Source organism: Vespula pensylvanica, chromosome 2, assembly GCF_014466175.1.
Source record: "Vespula pensylvanica isolate Volc-1 chromosome 2, ASM1446617v1, whole genome shotgun sequence".
Lineage (NCBI taxonomy): Eukaryota > Metazoa > Arthropoda > Insecta > Hymenoptera > Vespidae > Vespula > Vespula pensylvanica.
The window spans coordinates 8240943-8266048 of record NC_057686.1 but is presented as its reverse complement, the minus strand read 5'-3'; the positions used below and the strand labels follow the sequence as shown (position 1 = coordinate 8266048).

At 30.6% G+C, this 25106-nt stretch overlaps 6 protein-coding genes across 13 annotated transcripts; 4 read left to right on the top strand and 2 right to left on the bottom strand.

Annotated features, from left to right (window-relative positions):
* Window positions 1-192: 192 nt before the first annotated feature.
* LOC122637561 lies at window positions 193-9666 on the bottom strand. 5 transcript variants are annotated; one of them, XR_006329261.1, is made up of 17 exons: window positions 8694-9666; window positions 8317-8477; window positions 7021-7317; window positions 6792-6942; window positions 5299-5520; window positions 4707-5190; window positions 4394-4629; window positions 4151-4324; window positions 3501-4074; window positions 3278-3357; window positions 3116-3207; window positions 2694-2928; window positions 1348-2547; window positions 906-1266; window positions 562-806; window positions 400-475; window positions 193-311 (listed from the first exon to the last, which is right to left on the bottom strand). XR_006329261.1 is itself a non-coding variant. In XM_043829766.1 (16 exons), exons 1-15 carry the CDS (start codon window positions 9664-9666, stop codon window positions 410-412), a joined length of 5637 nt encoding a protein of 1878 aa, XP_043685701.1. In that variant the 3' UTR covers window positions 193-311; window positions 400-409. The 5 variants fall into 5 exon arrangements, 4 of the variants coding, with proteins under 4 accessions (XP_043685701.1, XP_043685704.1, XP_043685700.1 ...); XM_043829766.1 differs by having other exon boundaries at window positions 400-806; XM_043829769.1 differs by having other exon boundaries at window positions 193-475.
* On the top strand, window positions 5672-6892 carry LOC122637563. Its single transcript, XM_043829771.1, has 2 exons — window positions 5672-5963; window positions 6029-6892. The coding sequence occupies exons 1-2, from the start codon at window positions 5709-5711 to the stop codon at window positions 6683-6685; spliced, it is 912 nt and encodes a 303-aa protein (XP_043685706.1). The 5' UTR covers window positions 5672-5708; the 3' UTR covers window positions 6686-6892.
* A 2412-nt stretch (window positions 9667-12078) lies between the features above and the next one.
* Window positions 12079-15025, top strand: LOC122637562 (asparagine--tRNA ligase, cytoplasmic). Its single transcript, XM_043829770.1, has 10 exons — window positions 12079-12195; window positions 12397-12465; window positions 12721-13131; window positions 13200-13357; window positions 13455-13598; window positions 13663-13811; window positions 13893-14021; window positions 14138-14387; window positions 14458-14721; window positions 14792-15025. Exons 2-10 carry the CDS (start codon window positions 12423-12425, stop codon window positions 14921-14923), a joined length of 1680 nt encoding a protein of 559 aa, XP_043685705.1. The 5' UTR covers window positions 12079-12195; window positions 12397-12422; the 3' UTR covers window positions 14924-15025.
* A 2216-nt stretch (window positions 15026-17241) lies between these two features.
* On the top strand, window positions 17242-20472 carry LOC122637596 (vacuolar fusion protein CCZ1 homolog). Of its 2 annotated transcripts, none has more exons than XM_043829821.1 (11): window positions 17242-17415; window positions 17573-17667; window positions 17762-17855; window positions 17948-18163; window positions 18277-18452; window positions 18529-18672; window positions 18732-18877; window positions 19114-19378; window positions 19478-19605; window positions 19733-20058; window positions 20220-20472. In XM_043829821.1, the coding sequence occupies exons 1-10, from the start codon at window positions 17341-17343 to the stop codon at window positions 19783-19785; spliced, it is 1392 nt and encodes a 463-aa protein (XP_043685756.1). In that variant the 5' UTR covers window positions 17242-17340; the 3' UTR covers window positions 19786-20058; window positions 20220-20472. The 2 variants fall into 2 exon arrangements, with proteins under 2 accessions (XP_043685756.1, XP_043685755.1); XM_043829820.1 differs by having other exon boundaries at window positions 20194-20472.
* On the bottom strand, window positions 20120-23243 carry LOC122637594 (25S rRNA (cytosine-C(5))-methyltransferase nop2). 3 transcript variants are annotated; one of them, XM_043829817.1, is made up of 7 exons: window positions 22933-23243; window positions 22700-22800; window positions 21734-22595; window positions 21483-21650; window positions 21208-21403; window positions 20748-21116; window positions 20120-20646 (listed from the first exon to the last, which is right to left on the bottom strand). In XM_043829817.1, the coding sequence occupies exons 2-7, from the start codon at window positions 22794-22796 to the stop codon at window positions 20185-20187; spliced, it is 2154 nt and encodes a 717-aa protein (XP_043685752.1). In that variant the 5' UTR covers window positions 22797-22800; window positions 22933-23243; the 3' UTR covers window positions 20120-20184. The 3 variants fall into 3 exon arrangements, with proteins under 3 accessions (XP_043685752.1, XP_043685753.1, XP_043685754.1); XM_043829818.1 differs by having other exon boundaries at window positions 22970-23243; XM_043829819.1 differs by lacking the exon at window positions 22933-23243 and having other exon boundaries at window positions 22700-22819.
* A 179-nt stretch (window positions 23244-23422) lies between these two features.
* Window positions 23423-24854, top strand: LOC122637598 (39S ribosomal protein L39, mitochondrial). The gene is made up of 2 exons (XM_043829827.1): window positions 23423-23642; window positions 23793-24854. The coding sequence occupies exons 1-2, from the start codon at window positions 23632-23634 to the stop codon at window positions 24793-24795; spliced, it is 1014 nt and encodes a 337-aa protein (XP_043685762.1). The 5' UTR covers window positions 23423-23631; the 3' UTR covers window positions 24796-24854.
* Window positions 24855-25106: the final 252 nt, after the last annotated feature.

Genomic DNA, 25106 nt, shown 5'->3' with positions numbered 1-25106 from the left:
TTTATCGTTTCTCTCATGGATCTTGCATGGAGTTGCATTTTCAATTTCTTTTTATAGTTTTTCTCAAAAGATGATGAATACGAATCCGTCCAGTAACGAAAGGATTACTTATTGATTATTAAATATGGATAAATCAATACTTAAGAAGACATTTTCAACATATCAGTATACTTTTAAAATAAAATCTAGAACTACTAAAATATCTCGTGTCATTTATTATTTAAATTCCTCTTCGTTAAGCATCATTAATGTATGAAAATAGTAGATTATGAAGATGAATAGATATACTTAACTCTTCGTTTCATTCATTTCTGTTTGATAAAATAGTTAATTATAATTTACAGAACACCATCGAATCGTTAAACATCGTCAATCATAAATCTCGATTCCTCTTCTTACCGCTTTAGCCTCACCGACGTTCCTTGCTATTTTCATCCTCTTCTTCGTCCGACTGATCTTCGTTTTCATAGTTTTCCTCGAGATCGGAACGAACGTCAATAAGTAAACTTTGCCGACATAACGTAGAGATCGTACTCATATTTCCATCTTCATTGTCCTTACCTCGCATCAATTTTGAAAATCTTAATTTATTGACTATTCTTGCTAAGGGTCCATCAGAATCTCTTCGCTTCGATATCGTTCGTGGTAAGGATTCACATCCACGATTACTACTAGCAAGTCGACCAAAAGTATCTGGATCGACGTTTATCATTCCGGCGCTAGCAGATTTTACCAAATCAGACTTGGAATTCGAGTTCTGAGAAAGGGTTGGTGATCGTGAAACGGATGACGGTTCAGTCGGACAACTAAAATAAGTTTTACATTTGTTAAAATAGCAAATATATGAACGTCGCAATCGGTTCATAACATAATGTCGATTTTTAAATGTATTGTTATCCACTTACTCGACTAAAGGATCCCGATTTGTATTTTCACGATTTACATTTTCGATATTCAAAGTCAAATCTTTGCGATCGTCCATGGAAAGTGGATCGTCCTTTTGATTTGAAGTTACGGGTGTCAAAGGCTCCAGCATGGATTGACATAAGGGACCACCACGACGCGATAGGAAGCCCTCTTTTGCCCGTTGTATTCTCGAGCTCCGTGACTCTGTTGTAGCAATACAACTACCAATTCTGCCGTCCCTTCTCGCCGCCGCATTTGAAAGGATCCGTAATTTGTGTACAAGATCTGAAGGCAATTTATCCTCCGTTATCGTGGAACGTTCTGTTTCATCTTCTTCCTGTATCCCGAAAATTGGTACTTCTAAAGAAATTAAATTTTTAATTAAAAAACTGTAAATATATGTGTAGCATAAATAAAACAATTTAAAATTTATTGAAGTACCAGATAAATGATGCTCCTGTTCAGTCTCTCGAACTATAATTTCTTCGTAACCGTCGTCAATAGGATTTCTATAATCTTTTTTTTGTTCCTCATCTTTCTTCTCTACTACTTTCTTTTCTTCGACATACGCGACTTCTTTATTAATATCTTTATCACGCGTACTTGTACTAATTTCCACCTTTTCGGTACTAATTTTCTTTTCTTCTTTTTCAGTTATCATTTTACTGTTCTGAACAACACGTTCTTCCCCTGAACGTGTACGCTTGTGATATTTTTGAAACCAGAACCTTTCCTCTCCACGTCGTTCAAAAGGAACGTCGTCCTTTGTTTCCGGCTCTTTCGAGGAAGATCGAAGGGCCCATGAAAGAGACAGAGGCGTTCGAGGCACAGTTTCATGCCGCGAAGTTCTGGGCGATGCCGATCTTGATTTACTCTTACTCTTGCTCTTTGGTCTTTCCACTCGATTCAAGGTGGATTCATCGATATCTCTTTCATGAGAAGCACGACGGAAAGGTGAAAATATCATACGTTTGGTCTTTATGAAAACGTTTCGAGAAGTAGATTCTGCTTTCTGTTTCGCTCGTATGCCATTATTCACATTTTGATTTACAACGTGAGAGCCAAGTTCAACAGGAAGCTTGTTGTTGTCGTTACAAGCTTCATCCAAGTCTGAATGATTATTCGAAGTATTCGAAGGCTCATCCTTTTTCGATCTCGACGAGCTGCTCGCACTGTCGCTGCTCGCTGTAGGCACGACTATCTTCTTTAGAGTTTCTTCGTTGATGATGATTCTTTCGACGCAACGTGCTCCGCGATGCGTCGATACAGTTAATGGCGTCGTTCTAATGGTTGGTTCACGATACTCCAGATTACCATTCTTAAACGGTGTTGAAATCCTCTCAAAGGAACGATATTCTTTCTGGTCTGTCTTTCGGATTGTTTCAATTCCTTTTACGAGTGACAGATTTTTCCTCGCAATCTCTTCTTCCTTCGAAATTTCTGTATTTCGAATTTCTTTACTGTTTCCATATTTATTCTCAATAATACTGGAGGAAGAAAAATCGTGAGAGCATCTCATTGCGTTAAAGTCAGCGTATTGACGTAATGGAAATATTTTGTTATCTATGCAGAACTTTTCTTCAATATCCTTTTCCTCCTTTGAGATTTCACTTGCACCAACATTATTATTCCGAAAGAAATCTTCATTTATAAAAAAGAGAAATATTTATTACACATATCGTATATTTAATATATACCATTAAATTTATATTAATTGTATACAATAAATAATAAACAATAATGGATTAAGCTCTAAGAATTGATTTATTTTACATTTATATTCCTACCCGACTCAGATTTCGAAGATACAGTAGAACTTCCTGAAAAGTTTCCTAGATTATCGACAGTGTGATTATCGACAGCTCCAGATTGATGATGGTAAGAGAAGCTTAAATTCCTTTCGTTTCTGTTTCCATTAGGGATTTCTTTCTTGCCATCGTTCTTGTCGTCAATGTCATCCTCGTCTCTTTTCAGCTCCTTCCTTTCGCTCCTTTGCTCCTCGTTATCCTCGTACGGCAACTCCTGGTTGTACCGACAGGTCGCTAATTTCGATCGCGTTATGATAAAACTTAGCTTCTCGGAAGATTTTTAAACAAATTTGTTCACTATCATGAGATTTTCGACAATTTGTCTTATATGTGAAACCGAAGATAAAATTAATCAAAATATTCTTAAAATTAAAATACGTCGTAATATATATAAAATGTACCATTGGTTCTTCCATTTCTCCCATAGTTCTAGTTCCCGTAGTTCTAGTCGGAATTTCTTCGGATTTGGACACATTATATACAGGTGTATCTTCTAAAAAAGATATTATAATAACAACACGTATTACATTATTTCTTTATTTTAATGATAAATATATATCTACCAATACATTCATCAGTCATCATCCAAGTTTTGTCCGCATTATCATCGTTATTTCTCCCAAAACGAATACCTCGTACTTCACTGGAATCAAAATATAAAATCTGCGAGAGTGTAAAAGTAATGCCAGTTTCAACAACGTAATAACAATTCCAGTCAAAAGAAGGAATTATTAATGTCGAAATATGTACATTCCCGTTTCTATGTCCTTTACGCTTTTCTCTTACCTCTTCAAATTCATGCAATTATATTCTTCCTCGTTACTATCGAATAATTGCTCGTTCTGAGTTAACTCGAAGGAGCGATCAGATGGATACTTGGTTGTTTTATTCCAACCAACAGTCGTCCACGTTTTTTGATCGGAAATATGTTGGTAGCAATGATCTGATCTTCGATGCCGATCTTCTTCAAACTCTGGGTTAGTCTTATCGTATGCTGAAAAATGTGTCTTTTCGCCCCAGAATGGAAGCCAATTGCCTGGAACAGAAGAATTCCGAATGGAAAGATCAGTCCTCAAGTTCCAGTTTCTTGACTCCCAATGTTCTCTGTTCGGATCATCTTCGACTTCCATCAGAATCGCTGGAGATGGTTCGTGACTAGACGTCACCGTACCAAGAGGTACAGCTATACTAGTCGTTTCGCTGGCTGCTACGGAGTAAACTGGAGTCTGATGAGGCTGAACTCTTCTCAAGGGACTAGCCGTTTCTTCGATGACGTCCTCGATATCGACTATCACAGCCTCTGGTTCAAAGTCGTCAATGATCCTATCTACTGAGGTATTTGGCCTTCTCTCTGAGCCTACTATAAGTTTGAAATCATTATTGTAAATTCTTACTACTGTGAATAACGAATATTGCACTTAATGCGGATTATTTACCAAGTGCTGGGGAATCAGCCATAAAATCTGTTCCTTTCAACTTTTCGGTCAAATAGTTCAATGAACATAGACTAGCAGGACGACGAATAAATGGTTGCGTACGTTCGCTAGCTTCGACAACACTTCCCAGCGATTTAGATCTCTTGATACCACCAAGGAAAACCTCCTCTTCATCTATAATCAGGCAACGAAAGATACAGAATGAATTTAATGTTCTCTAAAAAAAATAGAATTAAGTTCAACCTGCTGTAGTTGCGACGTCAGTTGTCGTTGAATCGTTCACCGTTTCTATAAGAGATGCATAAGCCGGACCTAATAAACGAAATGTTGAAGATCTCGGGGATATGCCACGGAACTTTTCCCAATCATATAATTTCCTGGTAAATTCTTGAGATATACCTTCGAAGCGATAGGAACCAACTGATGTCCGGATTAAGATTTCATTAGCAGATTTAAAATTTTGCGATTTTTCGGTCAAACTAGAAGAAAAAAATTCGTAATTATTCTTAAAGGAATTTTCAAATTTATTAAATGTAACGAAACATTTAACAATTACTTTGATCTTCGTTCAAACCAATCACTATCCTGCTGAGTTTCCTGTTCGATGTTTCCAAAAACTGAGAGAATTCTGTCCAAAGCAAGAAATTCTGTCTCGTCCACAATACCGGAGGTGAAACCTAATCGAGCAGATGGTGGTCTTCTCGATGCCTCACTAAGTCTTCTCCAGGCTTCCATTCTTTTTACAAAATCCTCACACAAGTGAAGTCTGCTATCGCTTCCAATGCTACCGGTACTACCAACGCTTCCGCAGCTACGACGAGGACCCATCACTTCCTGAGCTTTCGTTTCCGGTTTTGAAGGATACCGCCAGAGCTGCCAATCCGTTAAGCGTCGTCGATTAACTCGTTGGGATTCTGTGGAAGCACTCGCTCTTCGTCCTTTCTTCGACCGTTTCCACTCTTGAAGTTTCTTCTTGAATTCTGGAGCTAGTCTATCTTCCGCCAAAAGCAAACTTTCGTGAGGACTGCTTGGTGTTGTTCCTTAAATAAAAAAAAAACTTCAAAATTGTATACATATTTAGAGTTTTCAATAAATTGATATAAGTTTAATGGTAAATTATTTTTTGTTAAACTAGGTAAATACTATACCATTGCTGGGAGTAAATGCATCTCGAGTGCTTCTCGTATTGCCTCCCGTAGATCTCTTTAATCGTTCCCATTCTATTAGTTTTTGATGAAATTCAGCTCCAAGCTTTTCGCGCAATGCTTGATAATCTCGTCGAGTTTCCAGCTGAGTGTTTGAAATTAAGGAGTTCTTAGATAAATCCTCTACACTGCCACTGCAACTACGAGCTCTAGGTGTTTCTGATTCTAAAATATAATATATGTTAAATTGTTTTTAATCGTTACATATAACATACTTTTATATGTGCATATAATAATATTATTATACTACTATTATATATTTTGTTATTCATGCCGACGCATGGTCGATAATTAGACATCTGCTGGCGTACACCATTTGTTTTACAAAGTTAACCTGATTATATTATTTTGGCATGCTGCCGTATAAATTCTACGTTTCTACAACAAGTAGAATTTTTAACGATGCATCAAAACTCCCACCGTATTTGTATTACATAAAGTTTATCGGCAAAAGATTAGTTTCTAAGGAAAATAGTACATCGGAGTGTAATATAAAAGATCAATCGAAACCACATGACACATGCAAACAGAATACAGAAGCTCCCACACAATATCCAAAGAAAACTCTCTTTCATTTCTGTTGTCCAAAACCAAATGCTTTGAGTGAAGTAAGACTAACTTTCTTACGCGTACTTAGATACACGTATAGACTTTTATTTCTTTAATCTTTCAGAGCAATATTAAAACAATAGCCTCGGAATGCAATGAGGCGTGCAAACGCATGAAGAACCAAATCGAGAGCATAACTAAATTTGTTAACGTAGAAAAGCAAACAATCATCGAATCTTTAAAGAAAGAAATAAGTGTGGATAAAACTGATGTAAGTCAATGGGTGAAAAGTATCTCATACTGTTTGGATCGAAGACTCAAAAAATTGATGCAATTAGATCCTGCTTTCGCGTCCGAAACACGAATAGTAATCCTTCGATTCAAAGATCATGCAAGAAACACGTTTATTGCTTTATATTGTGACTTAATGCCTAGTATCAGACGAATTGAAACGACTTTAGAAGAACTACAAAATGAGACTTCTCGATGTATTGAAAAAGCAACTGCTCTGATTCCTTTGTGTTTTTACGACAACTCATCTCCGATCTCTAAAAAGTGTTTTTTAAAAAATATAGAAGAAGCGAGAAAGATTTTAGAGCAAACAATGAAGGAAGCACAAATGAAATTGAACGAAGTGAAAAGACTTCGGAAGAATATTTTGAGATGTCATAAAGAAGCGATAAACGAAGCAACGAACGAACACTCCTCAGAGATGCAAGCATTCTCTAAATATTTAGATGATTGTATAGCTGCGCTTAAAAAAATAAAAAGAAAACAATGACATAATGTGCTATCTTATCAAAATTATTTTGTGGATATGTATAGAATAAGGCAAAGAATGAAAAACTTGTAATATTTATTAATAAGTGAATGAAAATAAATCTTACCATCCTGAAGAAAGGATTGTCTAGCTATTACTCTCACTGGACTTGGTGGGACACTGAAAGCAGTGTTGGATAGAAAAGCCCGTCTAACTTTGTTCCATTTAGAATCCATTCTCTGAATTTTTGAAGCCGACGATTCCTCCACAATGGATCGCTATAATATTTATGAAGAAATAAAACAATTTTAAAAGAAAATCGTACATCTTTACATTTTCTAATTTGTTTAGTATACCTGTCGTTTAAATTCCGTCAAATTCTGACCACTTTGACGAGCCTTTACTTGATGCGGTGAACTTTGACCGGAGTCAAGCGTGCTGGAAGGAAGTGGCGAAGTAGATTCCGGCGAAGAAACGTTTCGGAATTCTTCTTCGCTAGATGGTATTGTGATAGTTAAAGTCGGTGTCGGCTTTTTAAGTGTAGCTTCTGCATCCTTATCAGAACTCGATGAAGATTTCGAATTAGATATATTGACTTGGGGTTCAGAAGTGCTTTCCGTCGTGATTCGAATTAGTGGTTTTTCTTGATTAGTCTGTGGAAATCGAAAGAATTAAATTAGAATTTAAACGTGGAAAAATTTAAATATGTCCGATGAAATATTGAAATTTTACTGAAGTGTTGGTAAGGTTGATTACGCATATGCTGAAAATAAATCGTTACTTCCACGTTTCCGTTAGTAACAATAAAATGAATTATAACTTAGCGTTCTCGCGATATTTACATTTGACGCAAGTTTAGAATTAAAATCGTATTTATAAGGTAAATACGATACTTTGGAGATTTGCCAATGATCTTGGAAATGTCCTATGTATCATTAAGAGATACGCGTTTATTCTGCAATGTTCGATAAACAAATTGAACCGTTAACGGCCAAGAGTACGATCGATGTCAGTTCAACATATTCAGAAAATGCGGGCGTACCCCACGCGTGCTTGTCCGATGTATTTTTAAATCGACAAGCGCGTGGACCGATACGTCTCGGAAGAGAAAAATTCTGCGTACATGAACCTTTGCAGACTTCACGAAAGTTTATTGGCAAACGCTTGGAATTCTTTGATAAAATGAAAAAGAATTTCTTTATTACCAATATCTGTAAAAGATATTTATATTGGATATTTTTTCAAATATTTATGTGTAATATGTATGTGTAAATCTGATCTGTAAAAATGAATAACTACTTCTTTTCGAATCGATAAAATATTTTGAAAGAGTTAATTAATTTTTCTAAACGTATTAACAATTTTCAAGACTTTTGGTTATTATCAAACGGATTTATTCAATTTCAAAGAGCGTACATACATATATTTTCGGAATTCATTGTATATACACGTGCATATATACACATATAAAATGAATAAACGACGAAACGAGTTGTTAATGACTCACTCCATAAATTCGTCAAGACATTTAACGATGCACCTGCATGAAGCAGACCTTGATCGTTTAGCTCTTCTATATGTGGGTTAAGTGTTATATACACATATGTACACGATATCAAATTCCACACGTAATTTGGCAAAAGATCCTTTACCTCGCGTATTTCGCTCGCATTCTGTACGGTGTCGTCATCGATAGTCACGGTAATGTCATCTTCGGGCGATTTGTTGCATACGGTAGATTCGTTTCTTTTCGAAATTTCTTTCGCTCGGGATATTCGTCGATCAGTAGAATCGGATATGTATTTTCGCTGACCTATAAGATAGAACAAATAATATATCTAAAAAAAAATGACAATTTAAAAGATATTAAAAAAATATTCGAAAGAAATTTTATACTAATTTCTTATCACAAACAAATTTTTAATTTGAAAAAATCTCAAAGACTTGCAAAATATTTGAGGAAAATTGTTTATCTTTTGAGTCCGCAAATTAAATCGTTCTCATAAAAATACGCTTTTAAAAATCTTACGATCAAATACATCTTCGTTGGAAGAAAAAGCTGAAGAGGGTCGGCCGAGTGGCGTGGAGGGTCCTGAGAGTTCCCCGGTACAGGACCAATTCCCAGATGCAATATCTGGAATTCGAAGATACTTCGTAGTTGGTGTGCTCGGTGTCGTTGATGTTTGTTCGATGTTTGAATCTGTCATATCATTGGGACAGGCTCTCTCCCACTTAAAAGCAGCCTTTACTCTGGTCCATTTAGAGACTTTCGGTACACCAGAATTTTCATTCCTGAAGATCGCCTTCTCTATACCAAGCGCCGAACGGTTACCCAGATTTGGCGATCGTGGTAAAGATTGTTCAGACATGGCAAGCGATCGGCTTCTTTGTCTCGAAGAAGACGGTGACCTCGGATTTCGTCTTTGAAATTGGGAATCTCGACTGCTCGATATTATTGCGTCCAATAAAGACTCGGCAAAGCCAGCATCCTCATCTGGTAAATCACTACTTATGTCTTTATTAGCAAAAATTGCTCTCTCCGCACGCAAATCCGCCGTTCTCAATACCTTTAGTCTTTCTAATTCTCTGACACGTTTGAATAGTTTCGAGCTACGATCGCGGAGTTCCAGTATCTGCTCCGCCATTTCGTAGATCCTGTCCAGTTGCTCGAAGGATTCCTCCGTATAGATACTCGCCACAGCCATTGTCGATGTCGCTGAATTCCTTGATAAACAATCAGAGTTTCGACTATCGCACGGTGGTGGTGTACGAATACCCGCTAAATAAGCAATGATGTCGTCTTCTTCTTGCGGTGGTTCTACGGATAAATTATGAACGGCTTGTGAGCATCTCGGAGACGTCCAAGGATCGGGTGGTGGACTCGGTAAATTTGTTTCCTCGAATCTTTCCTTGTTCTTATTGATTCTGTTATGCTTTCGCATTCTTTTATCAAATTCTTGAATATTACATTCTTCAACTATGGGTCTACCGTTCTTCGCCATTTTTGCACAAACGACACGATTTCAATTTGATAAAATATATATGTACATACGTTGAAATCCGAGTTCAGTACCGTCGATCCGTGAATCAACAACGACTTTTGGCCAAATCTTCTCCGATTCACAAACTTTTATCGATTCTTTTAATTATATTTGGCAAAACCGAAGAAACGATCAAGCTCGTGCCAAATGATTACAATCAGTTTAGAATCTGGTTTATTCGGACACTGTTTATGCTTGCAATGTGTGGATGGAACAGTATGAATCTGCGAATCATCACCGACGTCCGAAAGGTGCCTTCGGTGTAGTCTCACCGCCGCCTTTCGACTCTTTCCAATGTTTAATCAACTAGTCGAATTTCAAAGCTGGCTCTTGATGTTGATCGGATCATTTACAAGCTCTTTGTTCCATCCAATTCCTCCTCGTAGGATGTTTATCGCTCATAGTTACGTAAAACAGTCTTTTTGTTATCAAAAATAGTAACGATTTAAATATCCTGAATATCGCATCTTGTCTTAGAAACATAAAAAGATTACAAATATTCACGGATATGTTCGAATGTTATTTTTGAAATTACTCTGATGCACCACGAATCTGCCACGCCTAAAAATGTTTTACTTTTCTTCTTGAGAACTTCTTTTGTAACCAAAATCAAAAATCACGATGGAATCACAACTGATATTAATAAATCTGTCGATTCACTCTCGACATACAAAAAATTCGCAACATGTTGCTTACATATATCTATTGATAATATTAAAAGAGCCTTTATGTGAAAAACAGGATCGAAGGAGATCGCCGTTACGGAGACGCCGACGCCCGTTGATCGCCTTTGTGGCGTCGCAATGTGCGACGAACGAAGACACGGCTTTGCATCGCGTCCCTTCTCTCTCGTGATTATTTTCAGTAGGCAACGTCGTCTCGGCATTCGTATTTACAGCGATGTACAACTTGGAGTGGTAACGTGAATAGGCATGCGCGTTTGATCGACGAAAGGCCCGAAGAAAAAGATGAAGGAGAAGACCTACACGGAAAGGAACGTGTACATGTGTATATATATAGGAATATTTTTAGTACACATTTTATTCTATACCTATATATATAGCAGATATATTATATCTTTAGTAGCATAGTCATGTACGATAGTATAAATATCTATTAAATATATCTATACGAATATGTTTTACACATTCAAAAGTTTGCTGAAAAAGAGAGAGAGGATGTACCCTATTACAGATGTATATCATACTTATATATGCATGATACAAATTTGCATACAAAAACATGTACACAAAAAATGCAATATATATATATATATATATATATATATATATATAATATACGTACGTATTTAGTCGTAGGTAAATACTTATATTGTGCTCGCTTCATCTGAAGAAAAAGAGAACAAGAAGAGAAAGAAGGTTTTCTCATCTCTTCCTGTTCCCAGCGAAAATAGATGTTTGGAAGACGTCTACTGGCCCTTCTAAATGAACAACCAAACCTACTTATTTATACGCACCCGGACGTCCATCGCAATCTTATGCGGAAAAGCATTTTACACTCGAAAATATGTACGTTGAGCGAGAAAAATGAAAAGATTAATATGTTGGATATAAGACATAATATCAACCTAATTTTTTAATCTGATTTTTATGCTTTTGGAGCACTTTTTATCATAATTATTTTAGACAATAAGATCGATGAAAAGACTTGAGGAATTTTTTAAACATTCAATCACTTTAACAATCATTTTTAAATTATTTTCGTTCTTCCAATTTTATAATACGTTTAAAGTTTTATAATATTATTCAGTTATTTATATATTAAAGTATTATAATATATAACATAAGTAATAAATACGCTTTAATAGTTAATTGAATATATAGTACATATTTTGAAAACAGCGTATATTTATTACAAACTAAAAATCATTCGAAAAATCTCATTGAAACGGATGAAATTTCATTATTTGTGATTGCAAATATTATTTTGTATGTAGAAATTTTATAACATTGCTTGTTAAAAATTTTCAAATGTGGAATGAAATTAAAAAGGAAATGATAGCTTGTTTTATGCCACAATCATCATGGCTGCCCTGCTCCCACGCAAATACAGAACAAATTATTGTTACGATTCAATTGATCTCTTTCTTATTATCAACAAGTGATTATGCGAGTAAACATATTTAAATAATATTTGATTTATTTTAATCTACTGCTAAGAAGTAATCTGTAACACTGTTAAAAACGATATTAGAAAAAATGATTAACTATTTCAAAATATAAACTAACTATTATAAGCTATTCAACGGCGAATGATCAAAATTGTTTAGCAAAAACATTAATATAGAATCTATTTACAATCGATATTGTAGATAAAAATTGACTACCGCCTGATTATGTCCCAAGATGGCACTATACTAGTTCTATCGAAATATTGAAATAAGAAGATTGATCCGGCAAGTGAATACTACGTATGAGTACGCTATTATACGCATATACAATTATTTAAAGATATCAGAAGCGTTAGAAGGTACAGTAATTTCGTTGAAACAACATAGACGTGATTAACACGTTGAGTTTTTTTTATTTAATTTGCATATATATTCCTTATTGTTAAAATAGCAGATTAACAGACTTTTCACATAGTATCTTGAGCATATGTATTCTTATACATCTAAATATGTTTTAATCCATTAAATTACAATAAAATTATTTTTGAAATCTTTTACAGAAGTTTTCAAAATTAATACATTTACCATGCCCGATAAAACATTGCCAAAATTGTCCAACTTAACTTTAGGTACGTATATGGTAGGTTATAACTTGTATTTAGTGGTATGATTCAATTTTGTAAAACATTACAAATTGTTATTACTTCGATTATTTATTAACAAATAGATCTATTCCTTTCATAATAATCTTATAATAAAATCTTATGATAAATCTTATAATAAAGATACTTATAATGAGATTTAAATTATAAACTATAATAATAAAAATTAATTTGTATAATTATATATTATTTCTTTTGTTTGTAAACTTTATACTTCTTTAGGAGAAATTTATACATCGGAAAAAAATGGTAATGATGAAACTGGAGATGGCACAGAACAAAATCCTTTCAAGACAATTTTACAAGCGATGAGACATGCCGGTAAAGAGCCTTTCCCATTAATTTACCAAGATTCACGAGATAGTGAAAAGAGATATGAACCAGCTAGTAAATCCCAATTAAAGAAAATTCAGAAGATTTGGACAAGAGAGCAATATAAAAATGAGGAAAAGCAAGCAAAACTACAAGAAGATGAAGAAAAGAGACTAAAAAATTTACAGGAAGCTAAAGAAATTATCATTGAAGAAGATAAGAGTTTCCCAGATGCAATAAGAATTAAAATAATTAAAGCTTTAGATTATAGAGACAAAAGAGTTAAAATATTTGGTTGGATACATAGATTGAGACGTCAAGGTATAAAAAAGTGTATTATTTATATAATGTAACTTCATTATGTTACTAATCAAATTGTTTGTTCATAGGAAAAGCTCTCATGTTCATTACACTAAGAGATGGAACAGGTTTCTTACAATGCGTATTAAATGACAAATTATGTCAAACTTATGATGCATTAACACTTTCTACTGAAGCTTCAGTAGAACTATTCGGGACTTTAAAATGTGTTCCTGAAGGAAAAAGTGTATGACTTTCATATATACTTATATATGTATTATATTCTTATAATTGATATTAAGTAAATAATTAAAGATGTAAATTTTAATATTCATAATTTATAGGCACCTGGTGGCCATGAATTGTGTGTTGATTATTGGAAATTGATCGGAGAAGCTCCACCTGGAGGTGCTGATTCCATTTTAAATGAAGAAGCTCTTCCCGATGTGCAATTAGATAATAGACATATCATGATTCGTGGTGAAAATGTATGTAATAATGATAATTTTAAGTTATATTATTAATTTTCTATTAATATATTTTTTTTTATAGACAGCACGTGTTTTGATGATGAGATCTGTATTAACGCAAGCTTTTAGGGATCACTATAAAGCAAGAGGATATTGTGAAGTAACACCTCCTACATTGGTACAAACTCAAGTAGAAGGTGGTTCAACTTTATTTAAATTAGACTACTTTGGGTAAATTAATATAACAAATATGAAGAAATTTTTAGATAACTTGTATATAAAAAATAAATAAAAATAGAATATTTTTTCCAGAGAAGAAGCATATTTAACTCAAAGTTCTCAACTTTATCTTGAAACATGTATTCCAGCAATGGGAGATGTTTATTGTATTGCTCAGTCATATAGAGCAGAACAGTCAAAGACAAGAAGACATCTTGCTGAGTAAATATAATAATTAATTTATTTTTATTTTATTATTTATAATATAATAAATAGATATTATACGAATATTATACGAGTAGATATTGTACGCTTTGAAATGAAATTCGAACTTGTAGGTATACACATGTTGAAGCTGAATGTCCTTTTATAACATTCGATGACTTGCTCGATCGAGTAGAAGATTTGATCTGTGATGTAGTAGAACGTGTATTACAATCTCCTCTTGGTTATCTAGTTAAAGAATTAAATCCAGAATTTAAAAAGCCTAAAAAACCATTTAAGCGAATGAACTATAGCGATGCTATTGAGTTTTTGAAAGCTAACAATATAACAAAAGAAGATGGAACTTTCTACGAATTTGGAGAAGTATAATAAAACTTTACGTTTTGATAATTTGATTAGAAACATGAATATCATTTTAAATGATATTTTTCAGGATATCCCAGAAATGCCAGAAAGGAAAATGACAGACATGATTAATGAGCCTATTATGCTTTGTCGTTTTCCCACAGAAATTAAATCATTTTATATGCAGCGTTGTCCAGAAAACAAGCAACTTACTGAATCTGTAGATGTTCTTTTACCAAGTGTAGGTGAAATAGTAGGTGGTTCAATGCGTATTTGGAACTATGAAGAAATGTTGGAAGGATATATTCGAGCGAATATAGATCCTTCACCATACTATTGGTATACTGATCAGGTAAATAACCAAATAAAATAGCAATATAATTACTTATAACCATAGACTTAACATTCGTTAATGATTTTAGAGAAAATATGGTTCATGTCCACACGGAGGATATGGGTTGGGTCTGGAACGATTTCTTTGTTGGTTACTAAATAGGTATCATATTCGGGAAGTGTGCTTATATCCACGCTTCTTGGAACGTTGTCGTCCTTAAGCTTTATGCCCTTTATGATTGCTTACATAAAATTTAATGTAACATCCATAGTTCTAAGTAAAACAAAAGGCTTATTACTTATAAACTTAATTTTCAAAATAATTCAATATACATAACAAATTTATTTGTTCTTTAAAAGGGAAAGAGATAATATGTACATCATTTCATTGTTATATATATATTGTTATGATATACATATATATATATATATATAAATTATAATATATGAATGTACTTGGTCAATATAATATATCAATAAGTAAGTGCTTTTTCATGTATATAAATACATGCACATATCCTCATTAAATATCAAAACAATTTACTTTTTAATCTTGATATGTAATAAATATTTACTATTGTTATATTATTATTTTTCTATAAATTAATTTAGAGATAAAAATTTTTATTAACAATTTATATGATATACAGTATATGGCACCTCAATACACTTTGCGATAAAATGATAGGGTACCCATAGATTTTTGTTGTTTTGAAATCTAATGCAACATTTCATCTAAACAAACATTTCATATGCAATAATACAAAGGATATCCTTTCTTTAGTGACTTACAAAAAAGTCAGCTGCTATTTACCCTCTTTTCTTTCAAGTTTATTGGTTAATATAAAAAATATAATAAGACAAATTAAATAATTCTCGTATGAAAAATTTAATATATTACACTAATCTTACATATTCATCTATAATTAATAATTTGTCTATTTTCCTTTCTTTTTAATGATCTCTAACAAATGTTTAAGTAAAAATTTAGATAAAGGTTTTATAAATTTTCTAAATATTATTTTCTATTCTTACTCTACCATCGTCTTCAATTTATTTACTGATTTAAATTGTTTTTTATATTTTTGTACATTTTATAATAATTCTACCCAAGTATTCTTTATTATATTTATATCTGGAGATCTTTATAACCATTGTAAAACATTTATATTATTTTTTGTAAAATAGTCTTTAACAATTCTTTGGGCAGATAGATTGTCCTATTGAAAAATGAATTTTTTACCAGCAATATAGACAGAATGCTTTTCAATTTCTTCTTGTATAAGTTTTATGTAAATGGCACTATACATTTTTTTTATCGATAAATCTTATATTAATATTACCATAATATCCAATTGCTACTTATAACATAATGCTTTCTTACCTGCATTTCGCTTTATTTTAAATTAAAAAATTCTCTTTTTCTTAGACTAGCCATTCAGCCCATCCAAATAAAATAACATTTCGTCAGTGAAGATGATATTTCGCAACTTTTTCCTACAGCTAATGTGCTCACAAACGAACTTCGTTCTATCCTCTACATGATATGATTTTAACGGCGGCTTTCTTTTCAACTTTTTCCTTTGAATGTGTTTGGATTTATTCAGTATTCGTTGTACGTTTCTTATATTAGTGTTTACACCTGCTTTTCTGCAATTTCTCGTGACGTTAGTCATTGAATTGGATGCAATTCTTAGAATGACATGGGTTTCTCGAGCGGTAAGAGCATGCGGTCTTCCTGTATTCTTCAATATTCCGTAATTATCATTTTTTTTAATGAAATTTGTGATCATGTTTCTACTTCAGTTCATAATTTTTACAATTTTGAACATACTCGACTGTTCTTTTATCAAGTTTAAAATAGTTTTCTTTTCAGTTTCATCTAATTTTTTTTTTAAGACTCATTTTACGATTGATACTAAACTTAATATCTAATTAATTCTAATAAAATACTATAATATATAAATTAGTCACGCACAGATCTTACTACCTCAAGATTCGTCTATTAACTGTCGTAAATTTATTATTGTTATATTTTCAACGCTAGCGATCTATCTTTGTCGTACTTGTTTTTCATATAAACAATTCCAGTTCGGGGAAAAAAGTGTAAATAATTGCTGGCTTTGTCGCATGTTTTTGAAGAAAGGATGACTTTTGTGCTAGTACGTATGAAATGTTTATATATTCTATTGGATTTGCGAAATACCAAAGATCTAAGAATGTTGTATTATTTTGTCGCAGAATGTATATACGGGTATATACAATTTATATATTAATCATTTTCAAAAATTAAAATACATCACGAAAAAATATCGATTAAAAAGATTGGAAACTCGACTTAAAATATATTCTTAGGCTATATATCGATTTATCGATAGACCTTTTTGTTTTCATTGGTTTAAATTATTCGATTAAAGCATGGCTACACGAAAAAGGTTTGATTAAAACAGAGTGTTTATTAATATTTACATCAAACTGATACTATTATCTATTTATTCACGATGTTTACTTCAGCTGTTGACTAACATGTCAAGTAAATAAGAAACGAAATAAATCATATGAAAATCGTGTATGTACATTTGTCAGATCTTTGTTCAGACTTTCTTAATATTATTATAGTTATTAACTATTAATCGAAATGACATCAAAACCTGAAATTACTTTGGAGCACTTTTATATCTTCAATGGAACATATGCAAAAAAAGAAGGCGAAGTGAGTACATCAATATAATTAAGAATATTAAGGATATTTCATAATATCCAAATTATAATAATGTAAATTTGTTTAAAAAGGAATTAAATAGATTAAATTGTGAACTTACGTAAACATAACCTTTATCATTTTTGTAAATGTTTTCATATTCATATAGGAGGAGAAAAAGATACTTTATTATTACCCAGAAAAAGAATTAGATGTGCAAATTAAAAACATAGGTCTTAGTGAAGCAATTATTAAATTCACAGAGTATGTATAATCACATTATTTTTTGTTTGTTATATTATTATCAAAAAAATTTAATTTACATTACTTTTGTACCTATTTTTATTTGATAAATTAGATCTTTCAATCCTGGACAACCTTGTGATTATTGTCATACACATAAAACCCGTCAAATTTACTATCAACCAGAACCAGATTTTTGGATGGTAATGGTAAGATATTGTGAAATAATTTTTTTATTTATATTATAATTATAAGTATAAATGATGTAAAACAAAGGCTATATTTTATGTTTCTATCACAGATTGTTGGTATACCATACATCTGTAGAGAAAAGGATGGTAACAAATATATGGAATATCAAAATGATGAAGTCTCAAGTAGTGTTTGTCAAGCTATATTAAAACAAACCTATATTATGTTTCGATTATTTATGGGTTCTTTTGAAACAATAATCAATGATCCTGATTGTGGTTCTATAACTCTATTAAAACATAAACTCGAGCATTTCTTTTCAAGAGTAAGTAATAGTTTATGAATTAAATATAGCAGTATTGTGCATTAATATAATTTATAACAAATATTTACAATCTTATATTATTACAAGCATTTATCTATAGATATTTGTTTTAGTACCTGCTATCACTAAAATTAAATAACAGTGATATTTTGGATGTTTTTCAAGGTTTACAATTTTTACCTCTTGACAAAATCACATTTTTACAAGTGCAATGCTTTATGAATCTTGTAGAAGCAATGTTTTCTCAAGTAAAATATACAGCATTCCTTTACAATGATCAGGTTGTATGGTAAATAGTTTTAATGCTTTAATGGTTTTATACTACAAATACAATAAAAGTCATATGGTTTCTCATATATATTTAGGAGTGGATTAGAACCAGAAGATATGCAAGTAGTATATAATTATTTAGTAAGCACATTATTACCAGCTCATCTTGAAAAAGAATTACATGGAGGATCAATGCCTCGAAATTCTCCATCGCCATTTACAAGTTCTCATTATGGAAAGTATGTATAAATTTTTATTATGTATCAGAAAACATTATTATTTGCATTTATGTCAACAGGTTTATTATTGGACCTTCCAGTATCAATGAACCAAGTTTAGTAGGAAAATCTCCCACAGTTTTCATTAATTATTCAACCAAACCTGTGTCTTTATATTTAGTTGTGTATCGTGCATTGAGTGCTACAATATGTCTCTTTGTTGACAGTAAGTTAATCGAAAAATCGAATTCCTTATGTTATAATATTATATACCAGTAATTAAATATTATGATTATTCAGGAGCAACAAACTATGGTCAAGATGACATATTTAAAAGAAAATATTTATTAAATTATTTAAATATTTTATATATATAAATACTATAATTTATCATTTATAAATATGTATATATATAGTAACATGAATATGTAGGTATATTTATCTATATATCAATTTTTTCAGGTAAAACCAATTTGTTAATAGACTTTTTTAAGAGTTTAGATAGTTTTCTTGGCCCACAATTAACTACATTAGTTAGTTGTGTAGCTGAACAATGTGCAAAACATGTAATAGTAACACCAGAATCATCTACAAAATATTTATATTTTAATAAACTTAATCTTGCTTACAAAAGTACAATACATTTAGACAATAGAAGATGTTCTAATGTATTAACTACTCCTGAAGTATTAAGGATTATTACTGATATATATAATGATACAAATAGGTAAGAATTTTATATCCTTAATAATTTATATCCTAATAATTTTCTAAATTATGAATTGATCTTTTGAAGTTATATTTTTTTTTTTTTTTTGTTATACAGGTTAAAGGAAGCTGGTGAGATCATTATTAAAACTATAAGTGATTATTGGGTTATTGGAAAATTATCAAATTTGAGGGAATTTTTTGTTGTAATACAGCAAAAGAGTGCCAGTATTCTAGAGATTGATGGTATGTAAACTTTTTAAAGTGTGCACAGACGCGATTTTATTTTGTTATAGATTATTCTATATATTCTAAGAAAATACTTATTCTTTTTATATTTCCAAAGTTACTAATTTCTTAATATCTATTGCAGATGAAGTAAAAAGACTTTGTGACAAACAGTTAAAAAGTATATTTTTCCACTGAATAAATCTCGAATGTTTAAAAAATTTAGAAAATGTATATTTCAACAAATATTAATTTTTATTTGTAACTGTAAAAAACAAAGATACTTTTAACTATGTATCAATAGAATATTATTTGCAAACTGATCTTTTAATTGCAATTCTACAAACAAGTTGTATAATTTATTTCTTTAATGTTATGTAAAATATATATAATGTATCCATATATATATTTAAATGTATCTATTTTCTTAAGGCACGATATAAACATTATAAAATCATTTTACATTTTTACGTAAGTTAATTTAAATTTATATTACATTAATATTTTAATATCAATATTAAAAATTAATTTAAATGTTAAATATATATTGTGGTAATGTTTTTAATTGAAAAGAATGTTAAATTATTTATATAATTTTCATTCCAGTATTTCCTTTATTTGTTCTTGTTTAGGAATAATATTGGAAAACTTTTTAAGTTTTGCTACAAAAAATCCATCCATATTGTGTGCATGTGGATAAAATCGTTTAGACAATTTAAGAGAAGGATGAAACCTATATTGTCTATAATTTGTAAAACCATCTGCACCAAATTCTAAACCAGTAGGTACTAATTTGACATCACGTTTCTTCAAAGCATAATCAACAATCCACTCATTTTCTTCTGGAAGAACTGAACATGTTGAATAAACTATAATACCACCTGACTCGGATCTAGCGTTTACACTATCTATTGCTGCTAGTAATAGCTCTCTTTGTAAAGTACAACAACGTTGTACATCTATTTCATCTTTATTAGTTTTTACACTAGGATCTTTTGCAACAACACCAGTCCCAGTACAAGGAGCATCCAGTAACACTCTATCAAACCCTTTAATAATCTAGAAATATACAATTGAATTAATTATACGTGGACAATACATTTTGCCATGCAAAAATAACATATTAATAACAAGCATTAATATATGTTTGTTATACTTACAGAAGATAATTTTCTTCCATCATAACTGCAAATAACAGAATTGACAATGCCAAGTCGATGAAAATTACCAACAATAGCTTTTATCCTTTCTTGATTTACATCATTAGAAAAGAGAATACCAGTATTTTTCATGAGTGCAGCAATATGAGAGGATTTTCCTCCTGGTGCTGCACACATATCTAGAATTCTTTCATTTTCCTTAGGATCTAATGCCATAACAGGGAGAAAACTAGATGCGCCCTGAATAATATAATGTCCTGCTAAATATTCTGGAGTTGCACCCATTGGTACTTGTGATGAATACACTACTAATCCAACTTTTGTCCATTTTCCTATAGGATCTAGATTAACACCTCTATTGATCAATGCCTGATGAAGCAAATAAATTGTTATAAATAATTAGTAATAAAATAATTAAAATACAAAAATTATAAATATTTATTATTTTTTACAAACTTACTTCTGCCAAGTCACGACGCCGAGTTTTTAGTGTGTTTGTACGAATAGTCATAGGCCTTTGTACTTCACTTGCTTCTAAGAATTCAAGTAACTCATCCAATGGAAACATCTGCATTAATTTTTCCAAAAGAAAATTATTATAACTATAGTATGTGCACAGATCATGTTGAAGCAAATTTAAATACTCTGAGCGTGATCTAAAATACAATATAGCAGTAGTTATTTTTGTTATAATAATCATAATACAAATAAGAAGAATCATATTAGGAAATATACCTATTTTCTTCTCGTAATTTTTTAAAATCCGATAATACCATAATAACATCTCGTATACGTTGTTGTATTTCTTTCAAGTCTGTAACATTTGTAAGTTCTTCTTCTGTTGGAAATGAAAACATATTTTGTTGAGTTGCCATTTCTTTCATTTCTGCTTCTGCAAGCTCCCTATTACATTTAAATATTTAAGTATATTTTACCTATAGAAATGTGATTAATTTTTTATATTAATATATAATTTGTTTCCTTACTGTTCTATTTCTTGTTTCTTTCTTAACTTTTTATTAGCCTTTTCTATAGGCAATAAATCATCTTCTTCATCAAGATTCATATTTTCAGTTTCTTCATCCTCACTAAATTCCATATCATCATCAGTTTCTTCTTCCATATCATTAGTTAATAATTTTTTTGTGTTTTTTAATCTCTTACTTTGTACTTCATTATTTTTATCAAATCTTTTATTTTTGTAATTATTTTTCATATCATTTTTTTCTTTGCTTAAATTTGTATGATCATTTTTTGTTTCTATAGCCTGAACTAATGTTTTACTTTTAGTTTTGTTTATTTTTTTATTCTGTTCTTTGTTAGATATATTTAATAATTCACTTTTACTATCAATTTCCATATCACTACTTTCTTCTAAACTAGATTCTGAATTAATACTTGTTGCATTCACAGTATTTTTCAATGATGTGCTTTTCATTTTTTTAAATTTCTTATTTTGTATTTTCTTATTTCTATTATCTTGTTCATTATCAATACCAATTTCTACATTATTATTTTTTGATTTATCAAACTCTGCATTGTTTTCTTTTATAGGTTTAGGTAAAAGTTTGTTTTTCATTTTTCTTTTGAGCTTGTTTTGTACTTTATCATTTTTACTGAATATTGCATCTTCTTCATTAATTTCCTTGCTACTATTTATATCTTCAATAGTATTATTTTTAATAGTGTTAACTTTATTTTTCTTTATATCTTCTTTACTTTGTATATTATTTTTTATATCTTTGAATTTTTTTATGTTTTGTGCATTTTCTTTTAATTTTTGCTTCTTTAATAATCTTTTCTTAGCTCTTTGTTTTTGACGATGACTTAATGTGCTTTCATTTTTCACTGTAATATTTGGCATATATAATAATTTTTTATATTAATCATAAAAATAAATTAATACTTAAAATATTTAAAATCTGTGACTAAATTAAATTAATTTAATGTACCTGCCAATCCAGAAAATACTGGATCTCCTTGCTTTTTCGTCTTTTTACCTTTTCCACTAGGTACAACTGTCTTATCGAATTTCGCTTTTCGCCCCATTTAACTAAAAACGATCAATTTTTGTAACAATCAATTCAATTATTTATTATAGAATAATTTCACACTGATATTTAGTTTGTTAATAAATACTGAAAATATATAACTGAAATTATATTTATACTTTAACAAAACTTACATAGAAGATATATAGATTCTTTTCTTCTATTATATACCTGTCATAGAATGATCTTATATTATTGATTATGTATACAAAATGTAATTAAAATCACTGAATATTTAACAATATTCTCGAAACTGAACACGTGAATCAGGCATCCATAACCTCTTACTTCTCTTATTGACTCTTTTCAGAACTTTCAAGTTTTTAAAAATCCAAAAATTTTAATTCTGTATTTTTAACGTCAGATGGCGCAATAATTTCTCGAATTATTTATTTTATTTAAATGATGTATAAATTACACTCTACTTATCAATATCAGCCGTTCATTTATTAAATATATAATTTTAATGTAATATTTAATCGCGTCCTGATATTTGCATCAATATTCCGATGTACTCATAGCGCCATCTGACTTTGCAAGTACAGAGTTGAAATTGTAGTCTATGTTTGATATTATAGCTAAGATTTCTTGTAAATATCTATAACCATTACAAGTAATCGAGTAAGACTTACTGAATAAGGAAATAGATCAAATGCTTAGCGGTTTACAACAAGATCTATGAATAAATAATAAAATAATAATTTATACAATTATTTAATATTCTCTATACGGCATAAAAAATAAGCTATACATTCCGACATAAGAAAAAATACATAAAATAAAAAGATTGATACAAATGAAAACATTCATTTAACCTTCCAAAATTTTCAAAAATGTTTCAAAGGTTTGTATAGTATTTTAAATATATTATAGTAGTAAAAGCATTATATACAAAACAATCTTTTAATTCTTTAATGGATATTTTCTATAGTTATTAATAATGTATTAAAAAACTGTGAATGTATAATTTGATTTTTATTATGATTTTTTGTAGATGTGGAAGTCTTTGTTTCAATAATTTGAAGTTACAATCATATATACCTTCAAGATATAAGAGTATATTATCAAAAGCAGAAGCCAAAAAAAGAAGAAATGATCTCTTCGATGAACAGAAAAAAATCCAGCGAGCTGCTATTGGTAGAATAGAAAAAATTGAAGTTAAATATCAATCACCTATAGAGGAAGTTGTTTTAGTTATGAATAAAGATATCTCAACTCCTCATGATTGCGCAAAACATATTTCTGAAGGTATTACTAATGTATCTGCTTTAGCATTAGTCGATGGAAATCCATGGGATATGCATAAACCTTTAACATCTAATTGCAACTTAGAACTTCTAAGCATGTTGACTCCAAAAATAAGTACAGTGAATTATGCTTTTTGGCGAACTTGTTCTTTTATTCTGGGTGCTATAGCTGACACTGCTTTTAAAGATGACATAACAGTTCATTTACATAGTTTTCCAACACCTGTAATAAAATCTGGAAGTTTTGTACATGATGTATTTATTAATTTACCTGATTGGAAACCATCAGAGGCAGAGTTAAGAGCAATGTCCGCTTTATTTGTAAAATTGATAAATAGTGGGTTACCTATAGAAAGATTAGAAACAACAGAAGATGTTGCTAAAGAAATGTTTCATGAAAATCCGTTTAAATTTGAACAAATACCTGATATTGCTGCTCATAGCGTTGATAATAAAATTACTCTTTATAGAGTAGGAAATCATATAGACATTAGTAAAGGTCCAATGATAAGTAATACAAATATAATAGGACGTTGTACTGTTGCTGCAATTCATAAATTAATATCAAACAATAACGAAATTATTTATCGATTTCAAGGAATTGCTATTCCTAAAGGAATCCTCCTCAATCATTTTGCATATAGTATATTAGAAGATCGTGCTAGAAAACTAAATGATATAATGTGGCAACCACAGAAAGATTTGGAAGAAGATTTTGCAGAAAATATACAATTAGGTGTTAAAAATTAAAAAGTTGGAAAATATTGTATAAATGCATATAAACTTTATAAATTGTAATTTTTTGTTAACTGTTTTGTTTAAACCCTATTTCTTCCTTATTAATTAGGTTCTTTATTTATACATTTTACTTAATTATTGTAATGTTATTGGTAAAGACATTTATATTATATGTATATATGTATGTATGTATGTATGCATGTATGTATGATATGTATATATATATATATATATATATATATATATATATGTATGTATGTATATATATATATATACATATATATATGATCTATATCTTCTCAATGATTTAAATGCAAAAATAA